General features: G+C 34.5%; 2 protein-coding genes across 2 annotated transcripts; one reads left to right on the forward strand and one right to left on the reverse strand.

Moving 5' to 3' along the window:
* The first annotated feature begins 13,360 nt into the window (after positions 1-13,360).
* LOC120151372 (classical arabinogalactan protein 27-like) lies at positions 13,361-13,919 on the forward strand. Its single transcript, XM_039163856.1, has one exon. It carries the CDS (start codon positions 13,376-13,378, stop codon positions 13,730-13,732), a length of 357 nt encoding a protein of 118 aa, XP_039019787.1. The 5' UTR covers positions 13,361-13,375; the 3' UTR covers positions 13,733-13,919.
* A 312-nt stretch (positions 13,920-14,231) lies between these two features.
* Positions 14,232-15,935, reverse strand: LOC120151582 (acyl carrier protein 1, chloroplastic-like). The gene is made up of 4 exons (XM_039163988.1): positions 15,796-15,935; positions 15,145-15,237; positions 14,651-14,773; positions 14,232-14,565 (listed from the first exon to the last, which is right to left on the reverse strand). The coding sequence occupies exons 1-4, from the start codon at positions 15,859-15,861 to the stop codon at positions 14,437-14,439; spliced, it is 411 nt and encodes a 136-aa protein (XP_039019919.1). The 5' UTR covers positions 15,862-15,935; the 3' UTR covers positions 14,232-14,436.
* Positions 15,936-21,184: the final 5,249 nt, after the last annotated feature.

Raw genomic sequence — 21,184 nt, forward strand, 5'->3', positions numbered from 1 at the left:
TTTCGCAACACAAATTTTTTGTGTATATATCTACGCAGAAGCAACAACTCATAACCTATATCCCTAAATCGCAACTCATTCCATCTCCATCTATCACTCTCTCCGGCGACATCCGTTCCTATATCCGTTCCTATATCCTTCCCCATCCGACAACATGTCTTAGTTTCGCAGCTCGTTTGTTTAGTAAATTAATTTATAACCATGAAATCATCTAATGTTGATCATGTTTGGATAGATTTGTGTTTTGGAGGGTCATGGGAGAATGTTAATGGTGTTTTACAATATATGCCTTTACCCATGAATCTTCAACTAAAACTGTCATTAAAAAAGTTAACTTATGAAACTCTAATGTTACGTGTTTCAAAGAAATTGAATTTAGAGCCCCTAAGTGGATTTAGGCTATCTTATCAGAGGAATGGTAAAGTTTATTTGTTAACCGACAATGAAGATGTTGAACGATTCATTGCTTACATTAGTGTTTCAAGTGATGATGTTACATTGTATGTTGTTGAACCTAGAAGTAGTATTGTTGGGTCAGTAGCGGGTAGTAATCAACTAAGTTTTTTCTCAAAACCTACAACCTTTCTCTAATCCAAATCCCAATCAACTTTCAGCACCAAATTCCGGTTTTCGTATTGACCAATTAGACGATGATGAGCCAAGAGAAAAAATTGTGAGTACTAGTCAGTATTCGAAATTTGATCTTGGTCAATACCCGGACTTTGATATTGGTCAATACTCGGATTTTGATGATGTTTCAGAAGAAGAAACAGACCCTGCGTGTAATGATTTTGATATTGGTCAATACCCGAATTTTGATGATGAAACAACCGTTGCCGAGGAAGATGTTGTTGATGATAATGAGGAGGAAGTGGAGGCTGTGAATGAACATGTTGAACATCCATTCTGTAATTCATATAATCCTGAAGAAGAAAAAGAAGAAGAAAAAGTCCCCGAAGAAAAGAAAATACCACGGGAGTATAACTGGAATATGCCAGAATTACTTCAGATACCGGAAGAAGAGTTGGTAAAGAAAGCAGTTGATTGTTACACAAAAGTTATTCGTATCAAGAAAGATGATTGTTTTGATACAAAGGAAGACTTGAAGATAGCTTTGTATACGAAATGTGTGGAAGATGGCTATCAACTAAAAGTTAACAAATCAAGCAAAGATCGTTTCGAAACAAGGTGTATGATTAACAAAAACTGTACGTGGCGTATGATTGCAAAGAGGATAAAAGATTGCGAAATGTTTCAAGTTAGGACTTTTATTGATAAACATACATGTTCAAGAACCCAAGTTTTTCCTAACCATAGACAGGCAAACAAAAAGGTGTTGGGTGGTTTTCTGGCTGAGTTAATGTTTTTGAATGGAAGGGCATATCGGGGACATGAAATTATGACTGACATGAATGCTCGGTTCAAGATTAGTATATCATATTCTCAAGCTTGGAGAGCCAAATGTTATGCCTTGGAATTTTTGAGGGGGTCGCCAGAAGCATCGTTTGCCCAACTGCCGGCTTATTGTCACAATTTAAAGCTGAAAAATCCTGGGTCGGTAACTCATATCAAAACAGATAGAGATGGACGCTTTGAGTTGCTGTTTATCACCATTGGTGTTGCGGTTAGTAAATCAATATAATTCTGTTGACTCATTTCTGTTAGTTACATGCATTTCACATTTAAATGATTATATTTCTTGTGTATATTTATTTTGTAGATTCGTTCGTTTATTACTTGCATGTGCCCAGTTATTATAATTGACAGAGCACATTTGAAAGGTCGATACCTTGGAGTAAACTTATTAGCAGTAGCCATGGATGCTAACAATGGGATATTGCCAATAGCTTACGGGGTTGGCAAATCTGAAACCTCTGATTCATGGACATGGTTTATGGGGCATCTTAGGGATTGCATAGGTCCTATTAGCAATCTGACAATCATATCCGATAGGGCAAACTCAATTGACAACGCTGTTAGAAGGTGTTTCCCAGATGCTTTTCATGGACTTTGTTGTGTTCATTTGTATAGAAATCTAAAATCAAGGTCTGCTGGTATAAAAAAAGCACAAATAGATATACTGGAAGGCTGTAAAAGCTTATCGGGAAGTGGATTTCAATAAGCATATAAAATGTTTAAGACGTGTTTTGCCTTAGTGTGCTCAAACACTAGAAGATGTCGGGTTTGAAAGATGGTCAAGAGTACATCAACTTGGAGCAAGATATGGTTTCATGACGTCTAATAGTGCAGAATCAATCAACGCTCTAAGTCGTTATTCCCGGAAATTACCCATTACTATGTTAATGGAGTTTTTTCGAGCCTCTATTCAACAGTGGTACTACAAGAAAAGAAACCATGCAGGTATTATTTCTTTGAATTTGTAACTTATCATATATTTTACTAAGTATTATTTATTTAAATTTACAGGAAAATTGGAACATCGTGTTACACCATGGACTGAAAAAAAGATAACGAAACGTGTTGTGAAGTCAACGTCATGGAGAGTTGAACCATGTTCAAACACTTTGTTTGAAGTACTGGATAATAACTTAAATGGGCTTGTCGATCTAAATGCAAGGGCGTGTAGTTGTATGAAATGGCAAACATCTGGTTATCCGTGTGGCCATGTTATAAAAGTTGTTCTTCATCTAAACCAAGATGATTCAAGCACATACGCTATAGATTGCTACACTACAGAAGTATATCGACAGACTTATGCCGAGATTGTCTACCATATTCCACATCCTTCTGAGTGGGACATACCAGATGACTTACAAACAGTTTTGCCACCAGCCATGGACAGAAGGCTACCTGGCCGACCAAAAAGTCACGATCGTATACCGTCTAAGGGTGAAGAGAAGAAGAGATCGACATGTAGTCGGTGCAAGGAAAGTGGTCATACAAGGTTGACATGTGGATCACCAGTGCCATCACAATCATCTTTTCCTCTACCAAAATATGGATCATCATCAAAATCCAAAGCTCATATGGTGTCAAGAAAAAGGCAATCAAAATCGCAATCATCTTTAAAATCCCAATCACAACTGGCTTCACCTTTTGGGACTGTTAACTTAGGTGATTTTAAATGCAAACGTTGTATTATGTAGATTTTATGTGTGAACTTTTAACATTTTCAGTTAGGCATGTATTAGTAACTTGAGTTTGAAAATTGCTATGATCTGTTCAGTTGTTATCACTTAATAGGAAATCATCTTACTGTCTATCGCAACGCGGAAATTACTATCGCAATGCGAAATGAAAATCGCAACGAGAGAATCGCAATGCGAAATGAAAATCGCAACGCTAATTTCGCAATGCGAAATGAAAATCGCAACGAGGGAATCGCAATGCGAAATGAAAATCGCAACGCGAATTTAATTTCGCGTTGCGATTCTCTCGTTGCGATTTTCATTTCGCGTTACGATTCTCTAGTTGCGATTTTCATTTCGCATTGCGATAGTACTTTTTTTGCCTTCAACATAATGCAGATTGAAATCAACAAAATCAACCATTACATTTCAATCAATTAAACAAGCACAAATAAGAATTATGTTAACATTAATTAAACAAATCAACTTTTACAAATCACCTTTTACAAATCAATTAAACAATCAAAAAATAAGCAATAATTATTAGAGAAAATAACACTTCTACTATTGAATCAACTTTTGCAGCCATACATCATTTTCACGCAGCTCACTTCTGAGATTAACCTGCATAAACCAAACATTTGCTCAAACAACACTTTCTACACATCTAAAACCTACAAACAGTAAATTATTGAATTCTAGGTACTTAACCAAACATTTTCAAACCACAAGCCTATAAATATACCAATTGTTTATGGACATTTTTATAACGCGGATGCAGGTAGGCAGCGTCTCGTATATATCGATCTAGCCATATAATGTCGAAACCACAAGCCTACTGCAGCTCTATCTATATCGGTGGGAGATAGATACTTTATACTTCCTGTGATCAAACGGTCCAACGCCAAGCATACGAGAGGACCACAATCCCCTCTGGGTCCTTTCATTTGTTGTGGTGCGGTCTCGTCTCTGCTAACTGTAATATTGAGCTTCTTTGGCTTCTTGTTTCCAGAACGAGTCCAATAATTTATCGCATCCAAGAATTTAGCCAAATAAGAGCTCCATCCCTTAATAATATCTCTTAAATCAGCCAATGATATGTAATTTATCATGTTGTCATATACTATTGCCTTAAGGGATGGGGATTTGAAGCTCGACGAGAAGCCAATGGTTACGTTCCAAAACAGGGATAAACACCTGCAATCATAAGTAATAATTCATTCATTTGCGCACTTATTTATGAATACCTTTAAACTCAATCTAAAATAAACACTAACCTTATCGACCTCCCACCATGCAGGATAAAGTTTAGCTTGTCCATTGCCCAACGCAAATGATTCATCTCGTTGATTCTTTAAGTGAACGGCGTTAAAAGACGTCGGTATAATTGTATATCGTGTATTTCTTTTATTTTCCTTAAGTTTCCTAATTATTAGAAGACGTGACACCCACGCATCGATATGTTGTTTTACAAAAAAAGACATATATTAGTAACTTACATAAATTTACAAAAAAATAATCAAATTAAAATATAAGAAAAATATAAGACTTACCCCTCCATCGAAATAGCCATTATCTTCGACCCCAAAATAATACGCCCCACCAAGACCGATCAAGCAACAAATAGATATCATCATTGAGCTTGCATATGTCAGTGAAACACCCCTGGCTTCGCTCATGTAGATAAAAATCAACTGCGGTCTTAGCCCAAAGGGTGTTATCCAGAATTGTGTCCGGTAGTTGTTTCCTATCCACTTCAGATACCGGTATGGTACTGGCCGGTAACTCATACGAGAGCCAACTTGAATCCATCATGTCCGGAACGTCAGAGGTTTTCTCAAGAATCCTACATATGACGCCATGTGAATCGGGCTCTTGAATGGTGGGAGGGACCTCTTCAACGATGACAGTGGCCTCTTGAACGGTGGGAGGGGACTCTCGAGGAATGATAGGGGGCTCTTCAACGATAGGAGTGGACTCTTGAGGGATGACAGCGGCCTCTTGAACGGTGGGAGGGGACTCTCGAGGAATGATAGGGGCCTCTTCAACGATAGGAGTAGACTCTTGAGGGATGACAGGCGAGTCGAGCTTCTTCTTGCGGTGTCTTCACACTATTGGGGTATACAGAGACTTAATAGCACGTGCACGCCGTCTGATGCGTGAACTCTGTCGTGCAAGAAAAACCCGACGTAAAGCATCCACCTTATCGGTCCGCTAAATAATTAAATACAAACATCAGTAAATAAACAGACATGATATTTAAACAGTGAAAACAAAGACAAATATATTTCAAACTTTCAACCAAAAGACAAAACAAAGACAAATATTAACTTCACAGTGTTAAAGAATACACAGTTTAGCAGAATTGGCAGCAACCGAATAAATTTACTTCAACCAAAAGACAAAACAAAAAGATAAATACTAACTTCACAGTGTTAATAAACAGTTTAGCAGTATTGGCAGCAACCCAATAAATTTACTAAGCAATCTAAGTGAAATGGTTAATTTAAGTGAAATTACGAGTAAATTTATCATCAAGTTAAATATGGAAAATCTTAAACTTACCTCGTTGCGTAGAGTATGAACCTCATTCTGCAACGATACTACCATCTCACGTAGAGCGGCAAACTCACCACGTAAAGTAGACACCTCTACACGCCATGCACCATCGTTATCGAGTAGAGTACCGATCTCCTCACGCAAGGCATTGACCTCATCACGTAACTCCCTTGACTCATCCCATGGAGGTGGAGAACAGGGAGATAGAAGTCGTGGCATCTTTGCCGGTCACCTATCATGAGGTGATGGTAGAGAAGAGGCTCGATGATGTGACGGGATAGGTGATGGCTCTCGAAGTGGAGGAAGTGGAGGCTGCTCATCATTCGTGCCATCAAGAAAACGCTGACTAGCTTGCCACCAATCAATGGCAAGCTCAGCCTCCGTGGGTGTCAGTCTAATTAATGGAATGTTGGCCTCCTAAAAATATAAAAACTCAAACAAAGTTAAACGTCTACTATTAATAACTTGTTTATATATGATAGTATTTGTGTTAACTTACATTATTTATTGTCGCATATGGTATTAAGTCTTCCCAATCCAACAGACGTTTCCTCTTCCAGGAAATAGCCCTGGGAATATCATTTGAAGTTTTTATTGCATATGTCTTCATGGCGGGAAAGGCCTCGAATATCCAAATCTACAAACAATATAATAACAAACATTAGTAATTGTTAAATAATTAATTATAATTTTGAAAACATTATATAGAAATTCTTACCATAAAGGCCCAAACAAAGCCTGACAAAGTGTATTTCGACCCATCGCCCCACAAACTTTTGCGGTCATCAAAGGTAGACGACAACTTAGTCCAGGTAGCTTTCCATATATACGAACCCCACAGAAACAGATTCCATGCATTTAGGACCTCTACCAATAATATTAGCTCCTGAGGAATAGGTTGTCTGGCCTCTCTGCCTAAAAAGCCGGCATACAAAAGTAGTAGAAGGCATACTCGGACAACATCGACGTCATTCATCCGAGTAAACCCATATTTCTTATTAAACAATTTCTTCATGTCATCGACGTGTAAGTTCGGCTTCTCTATTGACTCATCAGGAAAAACCCTGGATAACCATGATGGGCGGGTGATATGACGAGTGTACCGGCCTACATCATCGTGTCCGAATCGTAGACCAGTGATTAAGCAGAACTCCTTCCGCCCAAAACAAGTATACGCCGGTGGAAAATGAAACTATATCTATTCCTCACCACGTTGTATACTGTCGGGTAGATCTCTAGTCATGGTTTGAAGCCACAAATGGGTCAAATTAGCATCTCCACCCGGATGTTGTACTCTCAGCCATGGCCCGAAGCAGGTTTCCTCAAATAATTTTCTTTGTGCAGGTGAAAGCTTCGAAGCAATTGTAGTGGCTAGGCTAACTTTATTCCTTAATGTCAATGAAGCCGAAAAAAATTTCTACAAAAACAATAAACATACCAAGTTAGATATACCAAAAACTACACTGTCAAGATATACCAAAAACAATAAACATAAATAGTAGTTTATTCTTGAAACTAAAATGTGCAACACTGTTTTGTCTTTTGGTTGAAATGAAAATCGCAACGAGATAATGAGAATCGCAACGCGGAAATGACTATCGCAACGAGAGAATCGCAACGTGAAATGACTATCGCAACGCGAAATGAAAATCGCAACGAGAGAATCGCAACGCGAAATGAAAATCACAATGCGATTTTGGTTTCGCGTTGCGATTTTTATTTCGCGTTGCGATTCTCTCGTTGCGATAGTTATTTCCGCGTTGCGATTTTCATTCTCGAAACTATTCTTCTTCTGCATTACTTCAACCAAAAGACAAAACAAAGACAAATACTAACTTCACAGGCTAAACAGTTTAGCAGTATTGGCAGTAATCGAATGAATTTAATAAGAAATCTAAGTGAAATGGTTAATCTATTATTGAAATTACCAGTAAACTTATCATCAATCTCAATATGAAAAACCTAAAATAATGCAAAAATTTCAAAATAAAAATAAAACAAAACTAACCCTCGGAGGTTGATTTTCCATTTCTGAATGATTGTGAGGGATTTTTGACTGTGAATGGTTGTGAGGGATTTCGCCGGCGATGGGGACGGAAATCTTTGGAGATGGGGACGGATTTCGCCGTAGAGAGTGAGAGATGGAGATGGGACTGAGTGTTGTGATTTTGGGTTTGAGGTTATGAGTTGCGATTACTGTGGACGGTTCAGTTTCCGATTTATTAAGAAAAAATTCATGTTTGGAATTTGAAAAAAAAATACGCGTTAATATGAATAGCGCTATGTAAATCGCGTTGCGAAAGTCAGTATCTCGTTGCGATTTTGTATTATCGCATTGCGATAGTAAGTATCACATTGCGATAGTCAGTATCGCATTGCGATAGTCAGTATCGCGTTGCGATTTTCCCAATTCGCGTTGCGATTTACTTATTCGCATTGCGAATTGGGAAAATCGCAACGACACTGTAGACCATCGCAACGCGATTTCCAACTATCGCAACGCGAAATGCAACGCGAATTTGCGATAATGGAGATCGCGTTGCGAATTAGCGATCGCATTGCGATTTTGTTGGTCATTTTGGCAAATCCGGAAAAAGTTGGTTAAAATCGTATATTATAATGCATTTTTTGTCACTGAGGCGATTTTCTCAATATAAAATTCATGCTTAAAGTTAAATATAAGTAAAATTACCCAAAATAAATGGTTCTAGTTTACTATTACATACCATTTTAAATAAACTGATAAAACAACTAACACATATAATATACATGCCACTAAAAGCCAAAAGAAACATCAACGATGTCTTACGGATACTGATAGTACAGATGATCTCTAAAAATATTCTCGGGATGCTCTTCACTGCACGTCCTGTTCTTTATCTGAACCTACGCATGAAAATGATCACGAGCTAACTTAGTGAGGCAGTAATAAGCTACGTTGAGATAAAACATAAAAATATCATAAATACGATAAAACATTAAAATTAATTTAAATAAAACATTAAACTTTCAAACCGACTTATTCAAGCCAATTTCTTCGTCGTAAACTTGAAAATTAGTATCATCTCATGATTCTATATAAATCATGATAAACATTATTACATAAAATACCAATATCATAATTCCTTCCAATTTGAAATATTTCATAACTATCATATTTCTATTTCGTAGCACAGTGCATATTTTAGATAATACAAGGTACATGAGTAGAATATAATGTGTGCACTAGGCACTTCACGGTGTCAGTTACAACAATCATCATAAGATACACTCTAAGTGCAAATCATAACATATGCACCAACGGTGGTATTAGTAATGTAAACAAATGTACCATAACTTAACTTGAATTTACTCAACTTAATGGTCTGCAAAATATACCTACGACTCTCAATGCAACATACAATGGGTTTTTAAATCATATCATAACTATTTAATAATCAACACTTGCAAAATCAAAATCATTTTTAATTCATCATCGTAAAAACATAAATTTGGGCAGTTCATACCCTAAATCGTTCATAAAACTTTTGTATAAACATTATGGAAATAATTCCTAATTAAAATTATAAATCATACTTTAAAATAATATGAGGTTGACTTATTGCAAGTCATCCTCAATATAATTAAATAAATAAACTGCACTCACATTTGCCTCACTATCGAACCTTTATATCATACTCCTTACTCGAGTGATTTATCATTTCCTTTCAAATCGTTCATATCGCTAGGTTTATTCATGATCTGACAACGTTATATAATAATATAAAATATTCAAACTATATGTTAGTATCGTACTAACATAATTTAAACTTAATAAATATTTTTTTATCATCCATCCTTCAACTTTTGCCAATTCACAATCAAGGCACAAATTATGAATTCTTTTTAGAATTCATAACTACTTTTCAATTTGATTCATAATGACCTCCACCATTATGATCATTTCATATTAATTACTAAAATTTCCAGCAATTAATAAAATACTCAATTCAATACCTTAGCATTAAAAAACTTGTGATTTATCCTAAATTTTCTCAGACTTTTCGAATTCAACCTTTCACTTTAACAAACTTGCAAATTGATCCTAACCTAATATTTAAACTAAAAAATCAGAACATGAATAAAATTTCTATCATTGAAATATTTTACACAAATTATACCTTTATATTTAATAAACTTGCAATCAAGTCCTAAAACTTCTAGGACTTTTCGAATTCCACCCTCAAACTTTACCAAATTTTCAATATTTCCCCCTAATTTTCCCTTTATGGTCGAATACTACAAGTCATACAGGGCTTGATTTTCATTCAATTTCAAGCATAAATTCAACTTTCTTACATCAAATTCATGATATTCTAATCATCACAACATCAAATTAAATCAAAGTCCATTTATCCTCTAAAACCCTAATTAGGCTGAATGGTATATAAGCACATACACATCATTTTGATCATCACACATGCCTTAGAATTAATCTCCAACATCAAAAACATAATAACCTTTCATCAAATCCTTAAAATCCACAAACCCTACATAAACCCTAATTTTCAATGTCATGAAATAAACATGTTCACCATGTAATATTTATATCAAATGATAAAGAATTTCATGTAGATTAATCTAATAGCTTAATAAAAAATCAAGTATATAGCTTGAAAAATCAAAAATAAAATTTTTACCTCTTGGTTATGGTGTATTCGACCCTATGCTTGAAGATGGCTGAAAATTCTTGAGTTATCATCTAATTAATGCTAAATACACTTGGCTTAACTTAATACAATTGAATTTAAAATTCAATTAATGAGAAATCCCAAAAATGCCATTAATGAAACTTGATAATCACAATATATCATTGCAATATCTTCCATTAAAATATTTCATAGTCAAGGATGAATTAATTTGGCTTTGACTTTCTACTTTGGCCATTAAATTTTTGAAAATTGTATTTAGTCACTAAGTTCCTATTGTTCAACCAAATCGAACAAATTAACTTCAATTCCACTGATTCATGCTAAATTGCACTAATATAAAATATGGAAATAATATTTCCAACTCTTATCTAGCATTATTCAAATTTTCGTGAAATTCTGATTTGATCTGATTATCCGATTTCTATACCAAATTTCATCACTTTATAGATTTTAACACAAATCATGTACCGAAATTTTGATTCCTACAAAAATTCTTGTTTTAGGATAATTTGTTCACTTACGGGATAAAATACATAAGTTTTCAAAAATTATATTTTTGGTCTCTAAACTTTTAAAAGTTTATACTTTAACCAACAAACTTTCAAAACTTATATTTTAATCACTAACCGAAAATTGGGGTTTTACAGCAGGAGTGGATGAGAATTGAGTAGTCGACCGAATGAAACACAAAGGTGATGGTGAAGGAATTTCGTGGATCCATGTTAATCAACTGATGAAGGATTACCCCAATGAATGAAAAATGATAAATCTCTTCGCACTAGGGATCTACGACCTGGTCATCTTCCTAAAGACTTTGGGATACATCGAAGTGACTGTTGTGGAATATTTTGAACAACTACCAAGGAGGGTGAAGCCTGCTCCGGCGATCTTAGCATAAACATTCTGATCACTAAACCATTGTTGAATAGTAGGAGGAGACTATTTCATAGGTTGCATACAGTTGTTGGAAGTTTGGATCCACAACCACTTTTGGAAGACCAATGGGATTTCTTATCGATGATTTGATGACAAGTATTCACCACTGAAAGATTTCCTCGTACAACAGTGGCGGAAAGACACATTTATCTCTACCTTTGTGGTACGTTTATTTGTGTCTTTTGGTAGTTTTTCAGTTTTTGGCCGTTGTTTTCTTTTTTTCTCAGGGTTGGATTTGACATCGCCACGACTGATCAAAATGGCGCTGATTTGTTATCATGTTGATCTTCTATGCTTTGGACGCTCGGATTGATTTGTATACGTGTTTTGCATTCGTGGATGGTTTTCTCACGTCGCTCGACTCTGATTTGTGATTTTTCTGTGGTCTTTCAATAGCTTTATTCTCTTTTGTGGTTCATTTGTCGATTGATCTTTATTTGTTCGAGCTTTTTTTTAGGTTTTTAATATTTTCCTTATTTGGCCCTTATTTGATCTATGTTGCTAGTTTTTATCTAAATGATATTAGGAAAATGTTATAATTGTATTTTAGGTTTATGGTTATGCTTGTAAATCTTTATTGTAATTTTAAATATTTTTTATTTTTAATAAAATTAGCGACTTTCTATCAAAAAAATTAATAATTCTAAAATTAGTATAAATTATATTAGATATCACTGAACTTTAGACGTTGTATTGTTTACATCACTGAACTTTCAAGTTTGTTAATTATAGCATTGACTTTGATTTTTGTTTCAAATATGTCATTAAGCCGTTAAATCGTTAAAATCATATCAAAATGATTGTGTTTTGGTGAAGTGTCTATGTCGACAGTCGTCGGTCATATCATCGTGTCATTAACGATTTAATGGTTTAATTGTATAATTGAAATGAAAATCAAAGTTCGGTGCTATAATTGGTAAAACTGAAAGTTCAGTGTTATAAACGATACAACACCTAAAATATAGTGATATCAAATTTAGTTTACCATTAAAATTATTACAAGTTCGATTGTAATATCACTAATTTAAGAATTTAAACATTATAAACAACTTAAAAATAATACAAAATACTTTAGAACTCTTACATTAGCACGAATCAAATGACTTTTATAGTGGAGGAGTTGTTATTCTTTAAGGTTTAGGGTTCAAGCATCATGATTGTTAAGAACATTTAATGTTAATGATTAAGAATTATCTTTAAATATATATTATTTTATACTTACCCTAAATTAATAAAAAATAAATTAAAACCATTTCTTTTTCGACCTTGATTAACGGATTGCAAAGCAATCATTACCAGCTAACAACCATATCAGTCACAGCAAAAGTTCACCGACCTGTTGTTCTTCTTTTCCCTTTCACCTTCCATTGCCAACCTGTTTTTTCTCATCACCAGCCAATTATAATTTGCCACGTGAATATTGGTCCCACCTAAACCCTCCATAATTATATATTGAAAAAAAAATGATCACTTTATTTTCATATTAATTTAATTGAATTGATTTTGAATTTTTATTATTTTTTTAGTATAAGAAGAATTCCTCCTACTTGAGTTTTGAAGTTTGAAGAGTTTATTAATTTTTTTTAAATGTTTCTATGTAATACTTCAAAATTTCTCATTAATTTAAATCGGATTGTTTTATTAATTATAAATCAAACAACTTTAATGATTAAGAAATTTATTGTTATTTTTTGATGTCTCATATACAAACACAATGTGTTTATCATAAATTTTTCAAAAGGACTATTTTTAAATAAAAAATAGTTGAATAATCAAAACAGAACTAAAACGATAATTAGATGATTAAATACATAGTTTATTCACCAAAAACCTAACGTTTGCGTATAGAGTAAACTGGTTTGGAAGGATAGCCCCATAATGAGCCTTTGTAAAATCCGATCTATATTAGTTAATCAACAGTTATTAATTTAAAAATATATATATAATTTAACCTAAAAATAAATTAAAATCGAATTAAATACTACCTAAAAGGATTACACCCTTTACTTTTCCCCTTTTTTTTAAAGCCTTAACGCAACGTTTAGAAAAACTCTCCAATTGTTAAAAATATTGATTCGTTTATCATTTACAAATTACAAAATGCCTTCCTTTCCGTTTCTCTCAATTATCATCATATTTTTCATGGCGGCCGTCCCACCTCCTCCTTCTTTTGGTTCACAGACGGCTTGTATGGCGGCGGATCCTCCTTTATCGCCTGACATAATTCCCCTTTTACCGTCTCCCGTTGGAGCCTCACCATCTACGACTTACTCTTCCTTGCCCACCACCGTTCCCTCCACCCCATGTCCCCGTAACTCTGGCGACTTAACGTCTTCCGCAGCCGCTCCTGCCGCCTCTGCGCTTCCACTGCCAGCTTCCTCCACGTCTTCTACAGTCTCATTTGGGTCTTCCCGGTTGACGGCGTTTTTAGTTGTGTCAGCTTATTGCTTAATTTAACGCGGGTTTTTTTGTCTGGGTTTTCTTTGCTTGACAATGAGGTGACACACAGTTCCGTGCACCGCAGCGGTGTTGTCGCGTTAGACACACGAAACGACAACAAATTTGGCGTTTAATGTGATTGAAGAATCCATCACACGTTGGTCATGCTTTATTAGACATGTAAATAATGTCGGGTTTGGTTAATTTTGGGTGAGCTTTACCATTTTTGAATTCGAATTTTATCAATTAGAGTGATTTTAATTTCGAATTGAGTTATTTAAAGTTTGAATTATTTAAACTTTTTCATTAATATTAGGGATTGTGTAATTTTGGGTTATCTCATAATTGATATTTAGATTAAATTATTTTGAGTTCGAATCATTTTAAATTTGTATATTTATGATTCGGTCATTATTTTATTTTGAAAACTCTAGTTAAGATCAATTTGGACCGGATTTTTTTGAAAGGCTACATCGAGTTTGATTCAAGTTTAGGTTAAAAAAAGATAACTGATGGAGAGTTCAATGAATGTTTTTCTCCTAAAGCAAATGCCTCAGGACACCATGGAAATGAGACATTTGAGTTCTTACATAAAGTCTAACCGCAACGATGAACAACCAAGCTTTAATGTTGGTTTAAATGTTCCATAAGCAACAAAACCAAACCTAACATTAGGGCAACATCAGGTTTACCATTCGATCCGATGATTCTACGACAACATTTTAGGCGGATTTCTGCTCCACGAGCTTCTGGATCAGATCCGCCGCATCTTGAACGGTGAGGATATGCTGGGCACTTTCTTCTTCCACACTGATTCCGAATTCCTCCTCAAGTCCCATCACAATCTCAACCTGAAAAACAAGAATACATAAATATCATCGAATGTTATTGTAATGCAATCGGAACAAATCCGTCCCTGGGGTAGATGTTGGTTACCGTATCAAGAGAATCAGCTCCAAGTGCAGTAAACTTCGACTCTCCGGTGACTGCAGAATCCTTGGGCAGTGCCAGTTGCTTCCTAACTATGCTACAAACTTTGTCCACAGTCTCGGGTTTAGCCTGAAGCATATCAACATCCCCGTAATGGGTTAAGCACATCGATTTTAATCGAGAAATGCATGTAAAGGCTTCATCATCGCAATGGAATCAATGAAGTATGCACTATGTTACCTGTACTCGAATGTGAATGTTAGATACAAGTATGCTTAATTTTCTTTCCAAATTTTCACATAAACCTAGAGAATCAAATTACCGTACATGTATCCAACTATGTGAAGAACACAAGTATCGGATATGGATACTATAGGCATGGTTAATCCAACCTCTTATTTGGCATTGAACGAATTCGAACTGCTAATCGGTTATATTCACGGATGCAGATAGACAAATCGAGGCAAAAACTGAGCAGGCAAAAGAAAAGAAAACCATACCGCGCATGAAACACGGAGGCGCAGCGATCCGGGCCGCATTCCGCGAGATCGGAGGCTAACTGAGTTGACATTACAGATCCCACGAAGAAGAACCTGCGTAAAAGGAAAATAGAATTGATTAGAATCAACGGAAACCTCTTGCAGAGTATTAGGATGAATGAGTGAGCAAAACTCAACTCGGCCAGAAAAAATAATCGAATTTTTCTAAGAAAACTCGATTAGACTCGAATAAATTAGAAATTTCATAAACTCAACTAGATTTTAAAAAAATCCAAATAAAGTTCGAGTCATAAAATTCAACTGGATCAAATGATGGCAAACTCGGATCGAACTCAAATGAATTTCAATTTAGAGACTCGAGCTATCTCGATTAAGCTCATTTGCCCACGTAAAGAAGGAAGTTGATCATTATCTGGACTTCCAGGTCGATTATTTGTGCATAAACTCCAATTCTAATTGAAAAATTTTCATTAAAGCATTTAAATTTCACAATCGAATCCAAAACCCATAAAAAAAGTTTTAAAACAAAATCTAAAACAAACCCATCAAGGAATCGACATATCTAGCCAAATCAAACTTTAAAAAAAAAAACCAAAAACGTGAAAAAAATGAAGGAAAAAAAACGTAAATAGATGAAGATTGAGAAATAACCTGATTTTGCTTGAAGGAAGATGAAAGAGGGGAGAATTTCGAGGAAAGTCCAGTTGAAGAAGCCATTGAAAGCGGGGTTTAGGTCGATGGAATCACAGGAAAGAGAGGAAGAAGGCGGAGATCACTAAGAATGAGGCCATCTCCGTTTGTTTTGTTTGATTTATAGTGAAGTTGTTGAGATTTATTTGGCAATTTTCCATTTTTGCCCCCCTTTCAATTTCATAGTTTGTATCGAAATAACCCTTTGTCGTCACTCGTCATGCTTGCCTTTACCACTAGGCATAGTTTTAAGGCCAAACTTTGCTATTAGACCTTTCATTTTGAGTAATTTATCTTTTCTTTTTTGTGAATTTTAAAATTTAAATTTTGGTTTAAATCGATACCAACTACAGTTTTAAATTTAAAATTTTATTACGATGAGATTTCTTTTATTAAGTAAAGGTGAATATAAAGTAGTATTTATTCTAGATTTTTTCAGCCATATTGATAATAAAGGTTTAATTACCATATTACTATATTTCTGGCAGAGTTAGGACCAAAAGGAATGAAGTGGAGCAAATACAAATTCGTAATCTGTCCCTTTCAAATCTGAGAAGCATTGATGAAGAAAGAAGAATCCATGCTGATTTAGTTGACTTGGAGATTACTGAATCTGATTTCTTCAGACAGAGAGCCAAAGTTCATTGGCTTAAGGATGGTGATTTGAACACTAAGTTCTTCCACCAGAGAGTCCAATCCAACAAGAAAAGGAACACAATTAGAGTTATCAAAGATGAGGCTGGGCAGACCTATGACTCCTTTGAAGGAATGGCTGCTGAGTTAGTGGGCTACTTTACTAACCTCATTGGCTTCCCTGATCCTTTAGTTAAAGGTTGTTCAGCTGGTAATCTTAGAAATCTGCTGAACTATTCTTTACCTGAGGATACTGCTACATATCTAATCAAGGAGGTAATTGATATTGAGATTAAAGAAGCCCTGTTTAGGCAGGGAAGGGACAAAAGCCCAGGTCCTGATGGGTTCATTGCTGGCTTCTTCAAAGCTGCCTGGGATATTGTTGGTAGTGATTTCATTGCTGTTGTAAGGTACTTCTTCCAAACTTCTTGTTTGCTGCCTGCATTTAATGCCACTGCATTAGTTCTGGTCCTTAAGTCCTTAAATGCATGTTTGGCTAAGGAATTTATGCCTATCTCTTGTTGTTTAGTGGTCTACAAAACCATCACTAGAATACTTGTTAATAGGCTTACTCCTTACTTCTATGGTATGATTTCCCACAATCAGTCTGTCTTTGTCAAAGGAAGGAATATAGTTGATAATACTTTCTTAGCTCAGGAGGTAGTGAAAGGATACTCTAGGAAGAGTCTTTCGCCTAGATGTGCAATCAAGATTGACTTGCAGAAGGCTTTTGATTCTGTCAGTTGGTTCTTTTTGTATTCTGTTCTTGAGGCTATAGGGATTCCCTCTGTGTTCTGTAATTGGATCAAAGTTTGTATTTCTACCCCTATGTACTCTGTTTGTTTGAATGGTAGCTTGGTGGGCTTCTTTAAGGGTGCAAGGGGTGTTAGAAAAGGGGATTCGTTATCCCCTTATCTCTTCGTCATTGTGATGAATGTACTGTCCTCTCTTTTGAATGCTGCTGCCAGACAGAGAATTTTCAGATTTCATCCTAAATGTAAGAGGCTCTCCCTCACTCATCTTTTCTTTGCGGATGACTTACTAGTGTTCTGTCATGGCCCCCTTGAATCTATTATGGGTGTTCTGAGCACCTTGGAGAGTTTTTATGAATTATCTGGTCTTAAGTTGAATGCAATGAAGACTAAACTTTATGCTTGTGGTTTGAATGATAATTTGCTTAATCGGATTCAGTCGGCTACTGGGTTTAGGGTGGCTCATCTCTCAGTTAGGTACCTCGGGGTACCCCTGGTTACTCGTAAACTCACTAGTAAGGACTGTGTTGCTCTTTTAGAGAGAATTAAAGGCAAGCTTAGTCAATGGTCCACTAAGAAACTTAGCTTTGGCGGAAGATTACAACTTGTTAAGACTGTTCTTTTCAGTATCTTTAACTACTGGAGCAGACAACTCATCCTCCCTAAAGGGATTATTATGGACATAGAGAAGATTTGTATGCGTTTTTTCTAGAAAGGCTGTGACTCCCCTACTAGAGGAGCTCATGTGGGCTGGAGTCAGATCTGTTCATTGAAATCAGAGGGGGGCCTGGGGCTTAGGGACCTTGTTCTCTGGAATAAAACATGTTGCTTGTTGCTTATTAAAAACATTCTGGCTAATAATGGTTCTCTTTGGATTGCATGGCTTCGTGAGTATTGCTTTAAAAAAGTGAGCTTCTGGGATATTGATTGTAAAAGCCACTTCAACTGGATTATGAAGAAGCTGTTGAGGCTAAGAGATGAGGTCAGGAGATTGTTTCCTCCTGGTACTGTCTGGGGCCAAATTAAAGGCAGATGGATTTGGGATAACACTAGAGTCAGTAGGGGAAGGTTAACTGACACAGAATCGTTTGGTTCCCTAGTCATATTCCCAAGTTTTCCCTTATCCAGTGGATGGTCTTCCTCAACAGATTGCCAACTAAAGATAGGTTGGCTCGTTTTGGTTTGATTTTGGAAACTGATTATGCTGTGTGTGGCTCTGATCTGGAATCCCGGGACCATCTCTTCACAGGCTGTTTCTTTGCTAAGGAAGTTTGGAGATCTATTTCAGCTTCATGTGGGATCTGCTATGACATGCAAAACTGGGATGAATATCTTAACTGGTTGGTCGTGAACTTGAAAGGTAAATCCCTCCGGGTGCAAATTCTCAAGCTTGCTTGGTCTGGTTTCCTATATTACATTTGGGAGGAGCGTAATCATAAGTGCTTTAGAGGATATACTCGTTCTGCTGATACAATTGTGTATAAGATTAAAGAGGCTGTAAAAATCAAGTTACATAGGAATTACATACATAGGATCGATGATGCAAATAGGTTTTTGTTCACTAATTGGGGTCTGATCTAGTACGTTATTTGTATTCTTTGTAGCAGCTATGCTGCTTTCTTTCGGATGAAATATAAGTTACTTATCCAAAAAATATAATTATTGGTGTTAGAACTCAAAATCTCTAAGAATAACATAATCATATCGTTAACTACCGACATAATTTGGGTTGTGCTCAACCACTTGACAATGAACGCACAATCACCCTGTTACAATCGTTAGTACTCGAACCCATAACCTCTAAGATCATCAACAATTCCTTTAACCACTGAGGTAAATTTGATTTGTGCACCATACAAGCAAAATTACCACTTATAAATATAAATATTAATAATAAAATTTGATATAATGTACGTAACCATTATCATTATGGTCAAGATTTAAATTTTAAAAAATAATTAAGTTTTAAAAATAAAATAAAATAAAATTTATAATTTATAATTTATAATTTAAAAAAATAAAAAAAAGACTTTAGGGTTATTTTTGCTCCTATAGTAGATTTAATTTATCATTTACACTCTTATCGTATTTTCGCATCAATTTAACCTCGAAGTTATTTAAGTTATTTAATTGCATCAATGTTTAAAATATTTACTATTACTTAAAGCTTGAGTTAGGATTTAGGGGTTGTGTTTATGATTTTATGGTTTAAGGGTTAGATTTAGAGTTTATGGTTCATGATTTAAAGTTTTAAGTTAGGTTTAGACTTTAGGATTTAGGATGATGCAATTAAACAACTTTAAGGGGTAAATTAATAAGAAAATACGATATGACCAAACATAATAAATTGAGTCTACTACTGAGGGAAAAGTGATCCTTAAAATATAAAAACTAATAAAAAAATTCGAGTATGGAATTTATTTTTCTTAAATAAATAATATTTTGATAGTTCAATTTTTTAATAAGATTGTATTTATAATATATGTAAAATTTTGAAATAAATATTATAAATTCTGAGAGATAATAATTTAGTAATCCATTGCAAATAGAAAAATGAAAATAAAAACATATTTTTTTTGGTACTAAAATGTTTAGGTCGGGTGGCTCCCCCAGTCCAGGATCAGAACATACCTAAGACTCAATTGAGATTTACATAGGACTTTACAGATTGCCCACCAAGAGTGACGGTGGTGGGATTCAAACTTGACCTTATAAGCTCAAATTCGTGAATCTTAACCACTTGTGGCAACACTTCGTTGGCAATAAAAACATATAATTAACTATAAAATAGTTGATGGAAAAAATTGTGAACAAAAAGTAAGAGAAAAATTCATTATAATCTATGAAAATATGGCAATAGATGCAAAAGGCATATTTAATTAAAAGATCTCCTAATATAACAAAATATTAGACACGCTCACAAATTCAGTGATCTTAGTGACTAATAGATTTATTATTATCTAAAGAAGTTTCGAATTCAGACATTACATATATATAAAATATGAGCATTCATTTGTTAGAAGATTAAAAGTTTTTAAACAAATACTATTTTATATTCACTTCAGATTTTATATATAAAAACATTAAACAAATATTTTGATAAAATAAACTTTTAAGTACCTAAAGTCAATAAAAATCATAACCTAAACACTTATTTACAATTAAATCAAAATATTAATAAAAAATGACATTTTGAAATGACACTATCATTATTTAAATATCGAGTAATCAAAAAAATTCTAACCGTTTTTTTCTTCTTTTTTTTTTTTATAGTTTGTGTCAATTTTATTGGTCAATCAAACTTTTTCTTCTTTAATTTTGTTTAAGTGACGGCGTCATCAGTTTTGATACTGGTTGCCGCTCGTCAGCTATCTTTTTTTCTTTGTTTTTTTAATTTTTTAATAAGAATAATTATATTTTATGACATGTTCTCTGTCTTTATGACACATTTATCTCCGCCTTTGTGGCACGTTTTTCTCTGCCTTTTAGTAGTTTACGGTTTTTTGTCATTGTTTACGTTTATCTTTTTTCATAGGGTTGAATTATACATCACCACGACTGATCATGATTGCGCTTTTTTATTATCATGTTAATCTTCATTGTTTTGGACCATCAGATTGATTTACATATGCGTTTTGTGCACGTCGTTTGACTCTGATATACGATTTATCGGTAGTCTTTCAATAATTTTATCCCCTTTTATAATTCGTTTACCGATGCAATTAGATTTTTTTCATATCTTTATTTTATTCGAACATTGATTAAGTTTTTTAACCTTTTCCTTTTATGTTTCTTGTGTGATCTAAGTGACTAGTTTTTGTTAATGATTATAAGAAAATGTCCTAATTATAATTTAGTTTACGTTTACCGTTATACTCATAAATCTTCATTATAATACCATATATTTTTTAATTTTAATAAAATTATCGGATTTATATCCAAAAAAAAAATAACATTTTGAAATT

This window comes from Hibiscus syriacus, unplaced genomic scaffold (assembly GCF_006381635.1).
Source record: "Hibiscus syriacus cultivar Baekdansim isolate YM2019G1 unplaced genomic scaffold, ASM638163v2 tig00002799_pilon, whole genome shotgun sequence".
In the NCBI taxonomy this organism is placed as follows: domain Eukaryota; kingdom Viridiplantae; phylum Streptophyta; class Magnoliopsida; order Malvales; family Malvaceae; genus Hibiscus; species Hibiscus syriacus.

What these genes read in the sequence shown, in the direction of transcription:
- LOC120151372 (XM_039163856.1), top strand. Translation starts at nt 13,376, where the DNA reads ATGCCTTCCTTTCCGTTTCTCTCAATTATCATCATATTTTTCATGGCG.
- LOC120151582 (XM_039163988.1), bottom strand. Translation starts at nt 15,861, where the DNA reads ATGGCTTCTTCAACTGGACTTTCCTCGAAATTCTCCCCTCTTTCATCT. An exon ending in GCCTCCGTGTTTCATGCGCG is followed by an intron (nt 14,774 to 15,144) that starts GTATGGTTTTCT and finishes GATATGCTTCAG; the next exon opens with GCTAAACCCGAGACTGTGGA. An exon ending in GAGCTGATTCTCTTGATACG is followed by an intron (nt 14,566 to 14,650) that starts GTAACCAACATC and finishes CTTGTTTTTCAG; the next exon opens with GTTGAGATTGTGATGGGACT.